The 13,842-nt window shown below is 36.7% G+C and overlaps 1 protein-coding gene across 2 annotated transcripts; it reads left to right on the forward strand.

Annotated features, from left to right (window-relative positions):
• The first annotated feature begins 2,864 nt into the window (after nt 1–2,864).
• Nucleotides 2,865–7,105, forward strand: LOC121267511 (heat stress transcription factor A-4c-like). Of its 2 annotated transcripts, XR_005941027.1 has the most exons (3): nt 2,865–3,446; nt 3,561–4,638; nt 6,944–7,105. XR_005941027.1 is itself a non-coding variant. In XM_041171397.1 (2 exons), the coding sequence occupies exons 1-2, from the start codon at nt 3,231–3,233 to the stop codon at nt 4,515–4,517; spliced, it is 1,173 nt and encodes a 390-aa protein (XP_041027331.1). In that variant the 5' UTR covers nt 2,865–3,230; the 3' UTR covers nt 4,518–4,877. The 2 variants fall into 2 exon arrangements, 1 of the variants encoding a protein (XP_041027331.1); XM_041171397.1 differs by lacking the exon at nt 6,944–7,105 and having other exon boundaries at nt 3,561–4,877.
• The last annotated feature ends 6,737 nt before the right edge of the window (nt 7,106–13,842 follow it).

Consider the following 13,842-nt stretch of genomic DNA (forward strand, 5'->3'; position numbering starts at 1 on the left):
TCAAAAATATAATTTAGGGGGTTGGATCTAATCTTAGATCGAAATTTTTGTTTGAATGTCCAAATTATTGTTGAAAAACATGAATGTTGTGTAGGATATTAATTGCATAAAAAAATATCATATAACGTATAGAACATGTAAAAAGAATTGATTTAAGTTTGAAGTTCCAATTTTAAAAAATAATTATATTAATTGAAAATCAATACTTATTCAATAAATAAAAATTATTAATCTCATATAATTTACAAGTACACAGAGAAAAAAGAACGTCAAACTTGATCATACAAATACAAAATATAAGTCAATCTCAAGAAAAATAATTCAAGTATTTTTTTAATTAACGATCAGATCAAATTAAAGCAGATACATTTACTAACAAGAAAAATAATTTATATTCATACAAAATTAAGCTTGAGAACTTTCCTTCTTTATCATTTGTTTTTAATTTATATAACCTTAAATGTAGAAAATGAATATGAAATCAAGTTTCCTTATTCATGTTTTATTTTTTTATTTGTAAAAACCTACAATATAAAAAAATTACAAAATCCTAGGATTTTTATGCTTAAAATTGTATACATTAATTAAAATTTTTCACTTATATGATGCCATATCAAAATATTATAAAGGATAATATATATTATTGTTCTTTTCAAAAAAAAAAAAAAACACTATATATATATATATGAAAGATGTTTTAGCCATAAAAAGATTCTACAAAAGCATATTTACAAAATGATGTGATTTGTTGCGGTATTTTGAAAGATTATAAAGTTACTTTTATTGTAATGTAGATATAACGTATCATATAACTCTATGTCAGTTTGTGAGTTTATTTTTATAAAATTTCTTTATAATTATATTACTTATTTACTCTAAATATAATCGTGACTATTTCTACTCAAACTTTTATTCATCTCAATTTAAATTTTTAATTATTTGTTGAAACATCGTTTTAATTTTACTGACCAGAAGTGACAGCCACCCAACTCTCTTGACATATTTTCCAATTATATATATTGGTCATATCTATGAACCAACTAAATTATCTTGAAAGCAATAACACCATATCATATGATATATGGATTAGTGAACCTTGTAATTACCCAAAATCTATAATTATATAAATAGTCCGTAAAAAATAAAAATTCATATAAACGTATAGAGAATGGTCAAACGGTCTTTGTCAAAGTCTATTTAGAGAGGATTAAATTTTGAAAAACAAGCGGGTAGGGATTCGAGACCAATCATTTTAATTCAAGATTTTTTATTCATCATCTTCACATATTACACATTAAATTTATTTTTAATTTATTATTTTTAAATTAATTAAATTCTTCGACTCATTATTCATACATTACATATTTTATAAAAAATAATAAGTATAATGTGTGATGTGGTGGGTATGAAGGATAAATATGATTTTTCTTTTATTATTGCCTCTATTTTTTTCATTGGGTCTGTCTGTTTATTTGAGTTTTCAAAATGATTTAGAAAAATTATTCCCAGAAACTTCTTAGGCATGTTCGTGAAGGAGATGGATTCTAGAAATTTCCCCAAGCAGGTCCACACGGAAACTAGACTTGTTCGTTAACATTTGTCATACCACGTATTTTAGAAAAAAATTATATTCTTTTTTTATAGGTTAATTCATACTTCAATGTATGAGATCGTGACGTCTCGATTATAATTTTCATAGAAACGTGTCTTCTTTTTAAAAATTAAAAACAGAAAAATATAAATATAAATATAAATATAAATATAATCACAATATATAATAGGCAGTTATCATTAAAAAATATATTTTATAAAAATAAACTCACAAATTAACATAATTTTATGAATTATATATTACAATATAAAATATCACATAAAATCATGTTAATTTGTGAATTTAATTTTATAAAAATTTATTTATGGATAAAACATTTTTCTAAATAGAAACTGTTAAGTAAATCGCCTTTATAGAATTTTTATTTACTTAAATTTATTATGATTATAAATATTGAAATATAAGTACTTTTTAATGTGAAAGATTTTTATATTTAATGTGTTTTTTCTATATAAAATAAAGTTCTACCCAATTATGTCTATAAATTGTTAGCCATTAGTAGGAAAATAAATTTGTTTTCCTGGAGATTATTTGTTCAGTTATTACTAACAGACAAAGTCTATTTGGAAGTAGCTTCAGAGTTTTAAAAAAAAAATTCGGACATTTTAAAATAAATTGTTTTGATGTAATTGTCAGGTTTTAATGACGTGAAGATTAAGGATATAAATTATAATGTCCGCTGCAGATAAGATCTTTAAAAACTGGGGTTGTCGCCGTTACCTATCTTCCAAGTTTTCAAATTTTCATTTATTTTTTGGGATTATCTTACATTAATTGTGCAGTGTAAGGACTTGCCAAAATGGTTGATATTTTCCAACTAATAACAGAACAGAAATGAACTGTTTGTCTTCGGTATATATACAGCCTAAAGGTAAAAATACAAATGTACAGGACGACCTGTTAACTGTTCCCTCTGTGACGCGGAATTTTTCTGAGGGGTTTTTTTTTTTTGTTTTATATATTTTATTTTCTGTTCTTTCGGGCAGAAACGGACGCTTGCCAGTCGTCTCGCGATTTATTTGGGATTCGGCCGGTAGTTGACTCCGTTTAGACTTCATTACCAGGAGGTTTTTTTTCCTATCGACCTTGATTCCGGTGAGTTTCGAAAACTCTTGGTCGTAATTCGACGGGTTTTGTTTTATTTTTTTGAATTGGGTTTGGCAGTTCCATGTTATTTAGAGGCAATTCGAACTCAAGAGGTCCTGGCATGGTGTTTCTGATGGATTAAGAAATAAAGGGCGGCTTTGTTGGGGTTTTGTTTTGTTTTTTTGAATTGGGTTTGGCAGTTCCATGTTATTTAGAGGCAATTCGAACTCAAGAGGCCCTGGCATGGTGTTTCTGATGGATTAAGAAATAAAGGGCGGCTTTGTGGGGGTTTTGTTTTGTTTTCTGGGTTTCGTAGTTATTGGAATCCATTGCATTGGGAAAGCAAGGTTCTTGTTTTGATTGAATTTGAAGCTTGGCAGTTGACTTGAAAAGAGTTTTGCAATAAAATTCTGGTTCTGGGTATTTGAGAAACTTGAGATTTTAGTTTTTCGCTTTGCTTCTGGGGAATTTGTGGATTCTGGGGTTTGAGGGCCTAACGAAAGTTTTGTGACTGAGGAATTGGGAAAGTAGGATGGATGATTCCCAGGGTGGTTCGAATTCGCTGCCTCCGTTCCTTTCAAAGACGTACGAGATGGTGGATGATCCCTCCACTGATTCAGTTGTGTCGTGGAGCCCGAGTAATAACAGCTTTGTCGTGTGGAATCCTCCGGAGTTTGCGAGGGTTCTGCTGCCGAAGTTCTTTAAGCACAATAACTTCTCAAGCTTCATTAGACAGCTGAATACATATGTAAGCCAATCCGTTTCATTAACCTGTCTGATTATCCATTTGTTTTCCTTCTCAATTTGTTGCTTAAAATTTTATTTTGCTTGAATTGAGTTGAATCATATTGTCTAATGATAGGGTTTTAGAAAAATTGATCCGGAACAATGGGAATTTGCGAATGAAGATTTTATGAGAGGTCAGCCACACCTTTTGAAAAACATTCACAGACGAAAACCCGTTCATAGTCACTCAATGCAGAATCTGCAAGGACAAGGAAGTGCATCGCCTTTAAGTGAATCGGAAAGACAGAGTTTGAAGGAGAAGATTGAGAGGCTTAAAAATGATAGGGAGCAGCTTCTCTTGGAGTCACAGAGGAATGAAGAGGAGCGGCGTGGATACGAGCTACAAATACAGCGATTCAAGGAGCGTTTGCAGCAAATAGAGCTGCGACAGCAAAATATGATGTCCTCTGTTATTGGAGTCTTGCGGAAACCAGGACTTGCCTTGAATCTTGTGACACAACTGGAAAATCATGACAGAAAGAGAAGGCTGCCAAGAATCAGTTATTTTTATGATGAAGCCGACATTGAAGATGATCAGATGGAGACTTCGCAAAGTTTACCTAGAGAAAGTGGGGCGAGTGCTTCTACTTTGACATTGAAAATGGACGCGTTTGAGCACTTGGAGTCATCGTTGTTATTTTGGGAGAGTGTTGTGCATGATTTTGGTCAAACTTGTGTTGAACAAAATTCAAGCGTGGTATTAGATGAATCCACGAGTTGTGCTGACAGCCCTGCTATATCTGGCTTACAGCTTAATGTTGACATTCGGCCTAAATCTCCTGGAATTGACATGAACTCTGAACCTGCTACAGTTGCTGCTCCAGACTCTGTTGAGCCTGTTACCTCCGAAGAACAAGCAGTCGTGAATGCTGCTACTTTGCCCACTGGGGTCAATGATGTATTCTGGGAACAGTTTTTGACTGAGAATCCTGGTTCATCCGAAGCACAGGAATTTCAATCAGAAAGAAAGGAATCAATGGCTGAAAGAATGAAACCAAACCTGGCAATCATGGCCAATTTTAGTGGAAGATAAATAATGGAAATTAACCTTGCCTAGCGGTTGGGGCATCTTACTCCAACAGAAAGGACTTGATACCGGTTGATTCCTTTCTCCGGCTTTTGATGCCCCAGTGGCTCACATGTAATAAATTTAGGTACGGATTGGTTTATTCTGGTTCTAAATAAGTTTGTCTTCTTTTGTTTACCGTTTTTGTTTCAATAGCAACTTCAATTAATTCCCAGAGCTTAGCATTAACATTAATTTTAGTATGTTTACAAACATTTATTGTTGACCTGATATATATCTGAAGACAATGTATGTTTGTTTACAATGTGTGCACAAAAATACACATCGATGGTATGATAAGACAAGAATTAAGTAATCTTTGTTTCCTATTGGATCTTGTCTCGATTTCACCCTCTGTTGCCCCCATGCTCGTACTCATTTTGGAAGCCTGCAGTTTCATCCACTTTTTCTTCCTGTCCTACTGTTTCCTTGGATGAAAAAAGTGTACCACCTCCCACCCCCACAAAGCCCAGAATCTAACCTATGATGTAATCTAAACCCATCATCAGTATCCTGTTTAACTTCCATGTATGGAAGTAACGTGGTAGTCGTCTGGCTTTCTTGCAAGGCATATTAGAAGAAAAAAGCGTGGAAGGCGTTTGCCAAGTGGCTGCTATGCTTTTATTTAGTACCCCATGTTTTCAATGGGTGTGGATATTGCTACTATTTGCTGATATGTGCTATAAATTTAACCATTCTAAGCTAGGGAGGAGATTCACTGGTGTTTACCAAGTATTGATATGTGAATATGTGATACCTCCCCCATGCACCCTAAAAGGAGAGAGAAAAGAGAACATCGGTAGACATATATTAACACCATAACACTACATAGTTCTGTTATGATGTAATGATTTTACTACAATGGTAGGCTTTTGCACCCTTCCATGGAAACTTCAGCTGATGAAGAATGTATCATGTCTGCTTATGCCCTTAATGCAACAAAACATAAAATGTGAGTTGGGCATCACATCATGGAATTGAAAAATGTTAAATCTGATCTAGTTGTCAGCGCCAAGAATGACACTTCAATTTAATGGCATGGCTACTGAGATGGACACTGAAAAATGCTGATGTTGTTCTTGATGCAATGTTCCCATATATTTTAATGCCATGGATATATTTGTAGATACATCTGGTGTTTGTTTTAAATATAGTTGGGATACTCCAAGTGGCACTATTCCCCATGGACATCCTCCTTTATAAATGAATTAAATTTGTGGTACACTTGGGGTTGGATGGAAGAGGCAAGTGGTCACAATGATATATGGACGATTTATTTAGCTCTCATCAGCTTTTATGCCTCATTTGTTGTGATTGTTATTAATTAGGACTGCCCTTCTTAAATATGTAGATGCTAAGAGACTGTTGTAGAATTTATGTATAACCAACCAACTTTAAATGTGCAACTTGCGATAGATATGTGCTTTAAATCGTCTGCATAATTGTTTCATGCAGATAATATATTGGAGCTTCAGATGGTTGTATCCTTGTATTTGTTACATAATATGTTTTACTTTCCAAGAACTGATCTACGTTGAACATGTACAGAAGGATGTACCCATAGAACAATTAGAATCTCTTATATGTATAAGAGGCATATGTGTGGAAAACTAGGAATAAATAATCTCGAGGAAAAATATTATCGAGTCATTAGTTCTTCAGAAAACAAACGAGGGATTTTCCCTCATAATTCATTCTACAAAATCTATATTATAGCTGAAACACTGGCTGTAGCCTAATTGTTTAGAAGGGATACTGGTGTCACCAACTAAAATGAGTTGTCATTGTATAAATGTTGATTATTCTTAAACATGGGTCTTTAGTGTTCTCCCTTATGGTTTAATGGCAAGAAAGGGTGACCAAAATAAAACTTCTTTTTTATTGGTAACTAAAATGGAATGAAAGCATTGACAATATTTGATGGATATATTTGCTACATATCATGTCGAGTTAAGTGAGTGGTGGTTAAATAATTGAATTTACGTCTTTCCATCAGGTATTTAAGTTATATTCCCAAACTCTCCTCACGTGTGTTAAGACTGTCTTTAGTAAGTAGGTCAAACATATGGACTGTTTAATTAAATAGAGGGGGAGGGCAGTTTAGATATCATGTTAAATCACCATTTGTCTCAAAACTTTTAGCTGATAGAAAGAGGAAAGTTGAACAAGGAAAATTCTACATACCACACTCTCATTCTATTTTTATCCTGCTATGATGAGGTAACGTGCCTATTAATCTTTGAGTTTTTCTTTAAGCAACAAAAGTTGAGATCCAAGGGTGATTAAAAGTGATACATTTTACATAGTGGGATGTGAGATAGGAGTGTGGTATGTGGCATTACTCATTGAATAATTTTATTATCTTCTAATAATAATACTCTGTGATGTGGCAGGACCAAATATGATTTCGACGATGCTTCACTTGGTTATGTTTGGAGAATTTTCAGTATGTATTGAACTCTTCATTCACGAACTACATTCGTTAAACATTGTATGAAAACCGCCAGTATATGTAGGAATTAATTTGAAATGAAGAGCTGAAAGTGTTTACATTTTGGAAGGTTTTTTCTGTCCTTGGAGTTGCATTTAGTGGTGTTGGAAGTTTCTGAGGTATGGTGAAACTCCAACATACAAATGACCCTAAGAGAAACGGCTTTCTTTTTACCATATATTAAGATGTTAATAGCATAGAATGGGTCACAGAGGCTTGTTATGTGACTTTTCAAGTTCATGGTATGGTCACATATCTACAACATTTATTATGCCAGAGTTCTCTTACTCTGGTAAGTAGGCACTTACATTTGAGTCGGTTTTTTATATGACGACTAAGACTTGGATTGAAAAAGCAATTATGTATGTCTTCCTAATTCACCATTTTTAGCAAAATGTACATATGCCAGTTGATGCAGCAAAATGGTCACAAATGAAAGATTGAAGATTGTGGTAGCTATGTGATAGGTTCTGCTACCGTGTACTTATTCTTATTGATGCATAGGAACTGGTGTGTGTCCAAAAAGTGTTGGATATGGAAGGCTGGTCCTGATTACTATCCTAAGTGTATGCATTGTTTTTAAATGTCTGGTAAAGCATATGTCAGCAGGGAAATTGGCCCTGAATGTTCCTCTCATCACAAGTTGGTATAAATTATAACTCTGTCTCTCTGTCTCTGCGTCTCTGTCTCTCTCTCTCAGTTTCCAAGTTGACTTCGGTCAGCTATTATGACGGTTCATTTGTGTTAGCTCCAAGTTTGTAATCTATCTCTTAGGTTTAATGGGCGTTTATTGCTTCGATGAAATGCATTAAGGTTTGGTTTCTGCATTTAGATAATTTATATTTTTCGCCCCACACGGCAAAAAGGGTCATACTGAGTTTTCTGCAAAGTTGGGACATATTGATCCATATGTTTTTGTTTCTGTATGTTGTTCTGTTCTTCTGTCAAATAAAGCTTAAGCTAGTGCCTATTCCTATTCTGGAGAAAGTTGTTTGTTTTACCAACCAATGTGCAAAATTTTCTCGGCATCAGTAGGGAAAATTCATACCATGCACTAGTGAACTCTGGAGTCTGCGCAGAGGTTGCTATCTAAGCAGCAGGGAACCTCTTTCACTCACGCTGATGCGACCTTTGAGTAATGCCTATACCATTCTATGCAAGTTAAGCAGCATGGAACTGCAGGCTTGCGATGGCCACCTTTGGAAATGGGCCACCCAGAGGTGGCTCGATCGCCAGCCACCCACATTTGCAGTTGCCTAGTCGGGCCACCAGGTGGTGGCTTGATGTCGAGGGATTTTTAACCTTTTTTTTTTTTTTTTAATATTTTTATATTTATATTTCATTTTTAATTTTTGGAATATTTTTTACTTATTATATTATTTTAAATAAGGAGTCATTCTATTTTTAAGCCAGTGTGTAAAGCACATCATCCACATAATTTAAATAGTTAGATTTAATTTGTAAGATTTAAATTTTAAAATTTATCTTTTAAATTAAATTATGCCACATGAGAATGTGGTGTAGAGATCATAGAATAGTAATAATCATAAATAAGTGGCACATACATGACCAAATAAGGAACCTTTAGCGAACAATGATGGGTGCTAATGTGGTGCTTCTAACATTTTATTAAGGAAAACACTATAGATATAAAGAGATTCCACAAATGAATTTCACACACTAATGTGGCAGGGTAGTGTGCCACGTCTCTCCCTTTTTTTTTCTTTTCCTTTCTCCCACTCCCCCCGTTCCCTCCGGCCATCTTGATGGAGATTCAAGAAGAGCCATTTGTAATGCCACTAAGAGGGCTAGGTGTGTCGAGGCTAGGAGGGTGGCATTGGAGTGCATGCATGACTCTGGTTATGGGTCCTTGGGCGCCCAAGACAAGGTCAGTTAGAGGATGATCAAGTTGTTAGCAAAATTTCTTGATTTTAGGAGTTGATTGGCAAATCCCTTGAATTTAGGGGAGGAGGCAAACCCCTTGATTTTAGGAGATTGGGCGGTTGGTAAAGAATTGACCAATATCTCCTTCAAATTAGAGAAATTATCTATTTGTTAATTTTTTTGAGTTTGTGTCCTTTATTTTAGGAGTTGTTGGGGGATTGTTTCCTTAATTTTAGAAGTTTGACTTATTTTGGGATTGTGATTTCAAATTTCAAAAGAAGTTGTTAAAGGGAATAAGTGGGGGAAGGCTAGCTGAACCCTAGTACTATTTATTTCGGGTTTGCATTGTAATTGAGGCATTATGTTATTTTCAATAAAAGTGAAGCTTATGCTTTGTCACCCTAATTTTCGAGAATTGAGTGCTAGCTCGAATTAGTCATAATTTTCACCATCTTACCAATTTGACCTTGGTGTTGCCTTGAGGTAAACTTAGATTCAAGATCAAGTTTTGATTCATTTAATAAGTTATAGAAGAGGGCAACAACATGACTTAAAGGCTTTGGGCACTTGAAGGCTTTCAACTTGTTTGATTAATTTAAATGACTTATTTTATTAGTTTAGAATAATTGAGTTTATTATGGGAAGGAATTAAAGGAGGCCTATGCAAGGGCATGTTGGGAAAGTTATTATTTCATTGAACTAGGGTTTCTAGAGGTTATTGTAGCCGCGACACTGTAGCTGCGGCACTGTTCATCCAAGGGCATTTTGGGTAAAAGAGGCTTTATTTTGTCTAGGGTTTAAATCAAATTTTGATTTAAATACTCTTTGTTGCCTCATTTTAAGAAGTTTTATGAATTTTGATGAATTTATTCATTGTGAATTGAGTTTTATCTCCTCTTGTTCTCGATTGAACTTTTGAATTTATCAAAGGTAAATCACAACCTTTGTGGCATTCCTCCTTGTAATCTGGGTTCTTGAGACATGTTCTTTAACGGGTCTAGATTTTAATATAATATTGGTTCTTGAAACGAGTTCTCATCGGGTCTAGATTCTCCATCCATTGACTTGATTTTGGCTTTCTTGAAAAGTTTTCATATTGATTGTGGGTTCAAGGGATTTCATTTCCGCGGGTTCATATCAGTGAGGCTTACAACATTGGTGCTTTCGTTGAGAGCGTCCAACCCAAGGAGAGGAAGCCATGGCCAATCAACAACCAACTCATAGGGAGCGGATTGAGAACATTGAAGCCACTTTGGAGGCACAACATACCGCCACCAATGAACGACTTGGAAGGTTAGAGGAGGTGCTCCACCAATTGGTGGATCAAAGGAGGAATGGAGAGAAGAGGCGCCATAGGAGAAGAGCCCATAGTTCGGAGGGTTCTGTTGGATCTAGAAGAAGCCAACGCCGAGAGAGGGTGGAAAACTCGGAGTCATCCTCTCAAGATTCCTCAAACACTTATGTGGAATCAACCGGGGAAAGTGAAGGAGAATGAGGGAACCGTGATGAGAGGAGAGAAGCACGTAGGGGGGAAGTTCTCGAGCCAAAGATGGACTTTCTAAATTTCAATGGTGATGACTCGAGCACGTGGGTTAGTAGAGCAAAGCAATACTTTGAACACAACCACATGGAGGGCCATGCAAAAGTGTCCTATGCTGCCTACTTCCTTGAGGGAGAGGCCAGCCAATGGTGGCAATGGATGAGGAAGACGTATAGGGCTCAAAAGAGGGAGTTGAAATGGAGGAAGTTTGTCAATGAGCTTTTGAGGAGGTTCGGGCCAACCGAGTATATGGACTATCATGAGATTCTCTCAAAGATCAAACAAACCGAATCTTTAAGAGATTATCAAAAGGAGTTCGAGTACTTGTCCACTAGAGCACATGGGTGGTCGGAGAAGGCCCTCATTGGGACCTTTGTGGGTGGCTTGAAAAGTGAGTTGGCGGCGGAGGTAAAACTTAAGAAGCTAAGACCTTGATGCAAGTCTTGGAGGTTGCACGGATTAAGGAAGATCAACTCCAAGATTTGAGGAAGAATAGCCGCTTGGAGGTGAGGAAACCACTCCCAATGGTTTCCAAGTTTGATGCAAACCAAACTTTTATCAAGGACTTCTCACCGGGAGGTCCTAGTGGAGGTGCATCAAGTGAAACCAACCATTACCCGCGGGAGTGAAGAAGCTACCTTGGGAAGAGATGCAACGATGAAGAGAGAAGGGGCTTTGTTTCAATTGCAATGAGAGGTTCACACTGGGCCACAGATGCAAAGCCAAACAAATTTTTCTCATAAAGATGGAGTCGGAGGAAAAGGAAGACATAGGGTGTGATACCCCGTATTTGCGTATATTTTGACTAAGTAACTATTGTATTTATTAAGGTTATGAGTTTTTTTGTTTTAAATTTTAGATGATTTACGTTATATTATTTTAATATTTGTAATTGTTAATTCAATGTGTTTTCTTGTTATTAATTATTGTTCATTATTTAAATTGCTCCTTATTTTAAATTAGTTTATTGTTGGATTTAATTATTTTATTTTTATTTAGTCACTATGTTTAAATTATTTTATTTAACTCGTTGTTTTGAAATTATTTTCGATTGATCATTTTTGTGACCCAAGATGTGAGAATTAGACCTCATTTTTTCCCTCACTTTTTCTTTTTCCTTTTTTTTCTTTTCCTCTTTTTCTTTTCTTTTTCTCTTCATTTTCTTTTTCTCCTCTCTCTCTCTCTTCTCTCCCACGCGCAAGTCTCTCTTTCTCCCCGTCTGTGCGCTATCCACCCAGTGCCACCGTGCGCCGTCGTGGTCATCACCGCCCCCTCCCAACCTCTTCCCCTCTAGCCGGCGACCACTCCCCTCCGTTCCCAGCCCTTCTCGCGTAGCCGTGAGTCCCCACGCACGACTTCAAGCCGCTGCCACCTTTTGTTCCAGCGCCGCTGTCACACTACTATTGGCCACCATCTTTTCACCACACCACCATTGACCTCCCAGCTACCTAACCCACACATCCTCAGCTCCGATCCGCCACTGGCGAAGTCCATCCAACTTCATTTCCGTTTTGGACTTTTTGGACTTCAACCGCCCTCTACGCCGCCACCCATAGCCAACCACCACCACCATTGGCTTCACCGATATCTCTCTAAGCTCTTCCCTTGTAATCTCAAGTCTTCGTTTGTCCCCGTTCAAAATCTAGCATTTTGAGACCCATGGCCATAGTGCATTTTGCACTGTTACGTTGCTGTGCCGCCACTTTTAGCACCTCCGTGATCCTTCGAAAATTATATTATAACACTGTAAGTATTTTTTCCAAAGAACTTTTGAGATTTAAATGTATTTTTACACTAACTCATATTTACTATGAATTGGTTGGTTGTGCCGGACTGAGTCTGAAGAGTAAGGGGGCTTGATGGATTGAAGGATGGAGTTGTTTGTGTTATTGGACTATGTTGTGATTTGTTGGTTGTTGGATATTGTGTTGTATCATGTACATTGCAGATTTGCACGCATGTTCATGTTTGTAATTGAAAACTGTGTTTTCGCATAATTGAATACATGCTCATGTGTATACTTGAAATACTGGGTTTTCATATGAGAAATGATTTTGAGTATGTTTGATATGATTGGATTGACTGGTTTGAGAGAAAGGAAAAAAGACTGTAGGGATGGTGATATAGTCCCGCCTACGGTGCACGAGGTAGGGATAGTGGTAAGCAGGGATGGTGGTATAGTCCCGCCTATGATTCCCGCCTACGGTGCATGCGGTAGGGATGGTGGTAAAAAAGGATGGTGGTAGAGTCCCGCCTGTGATTCCTGGCTACAGTGTTCTAATAAGTACCTTTTGTGTTGAAATGAACTGTAGGGATGGTGGTAAGCAGGGATGGTAGTATAGTCCCGCCTGCGATTCCCACCTACAGTGCACGCGGTAGGGATGGTGGTAAGCAGGGATGGTGGTATAGTCCCGCCTGCGATTCCCACCTACAGTGCACGCGGTAGGGATGGTGGTAAGCAGGGATGGTGGTATAGTCCCGTCTATGATTCCTGCTTACGGTGCATGCGGTAGGGATCGTAGTAGAGTCCCGCCTATGATTCCCTCCTATAATGCTCTGATAAGTATCTCTTGTGTAAAAAGGAACTGTAGGGATGGTGGTAAGCAGGGATGATGGTATAATCCCGCCTGTGATTCCTGCCTACGGTGCACGCGGTAGGGATGGTGGTAAGCAAGGATGGTAGTAAGCAAGGATGGTAGTATAGTCCCGCCTGTAATTCCCGCCTACAGTGTTCGATAAATGATTATATTGTCGGTTTATGATTTAATGGTTACGAGCACATTTTTTGAGAAAATGACGGATATTATTCATGGCGTGTTTTGGTCAAATGGAGTTTTTGGCGTGCGTTGGGAAAATAATCATTTAGGGAAAAATGAGGTTTTGGGTCACATTTGTGTTTCGTCATATACTCATGTTTGTTGGCTGCATTAATGCATTTTTATCTCTTGGGTTGCTTGGTTGATTACTTGCTGAGATTCATAATCTCACGGTATTCGATACCCTGCGGTACCGTTTTATAGTATAGCAGATTTTGATGCAGATGAGAACGAAAAGCCTGAGGATTCAGCTCCACCGGAGAAGTGATTTGGGATCACTTGCTCGTGTATTGGGATTTGTTTCCCACTTTTTGGCCATGTATTTGGTTTGTATTATATTTATATTAGATAACTGTATAACTTTTTTAAAGGTAATTTATTTGGATATCTGTATTTAAATTTCTGGTACTTAGTTGGCTAACTTTTAATTAACCACTACGACTTTGTTGTGTACTTCTTGCATGTTGCACACACTTGAGCACTTATCGTTAGGATGCGTAGCCCGTGTTGTCATCATCCCGATGTCACGATTTCCGCATTTCTATACGTGGGAGTCGGGGC

The sequence above is a fragment of the Juglans microcarpa x Juglans regia genome, chromosome 5S (assembly GCF_004785595.1).
Source record: "Juglans microcarpa x Juglans regia isolate MS1-56 chromosome 5S, Jm3101_v1.0, whole genome shotgun sequence".
NCBI lineage: Eukaryota > Viridiplantae > Streptophyta > Magnoliopsida > Fagales > Juglandaceae > Juglans > Juglans microcarpa x Juglans regia.

What these genes read in the sequence shown, in the direction of transcription:
- LOC121267511 (XM_041171397.1), top strand. Translation starts at nt 3,231, where the DNA reads ATGGATGATTCCCAGGGTGGTTCGAATTCGCTGCCTCCGTTCCTTTCA. An exon ending in TTAGACAGCTGAATACATAT is followed by an intron (nt 3,447 to 3,560) that starts GTAAGCCAATCC and finishes GTCTAATGATAG; the next exon opens with GGTTTTAGAAAAATTGATCC.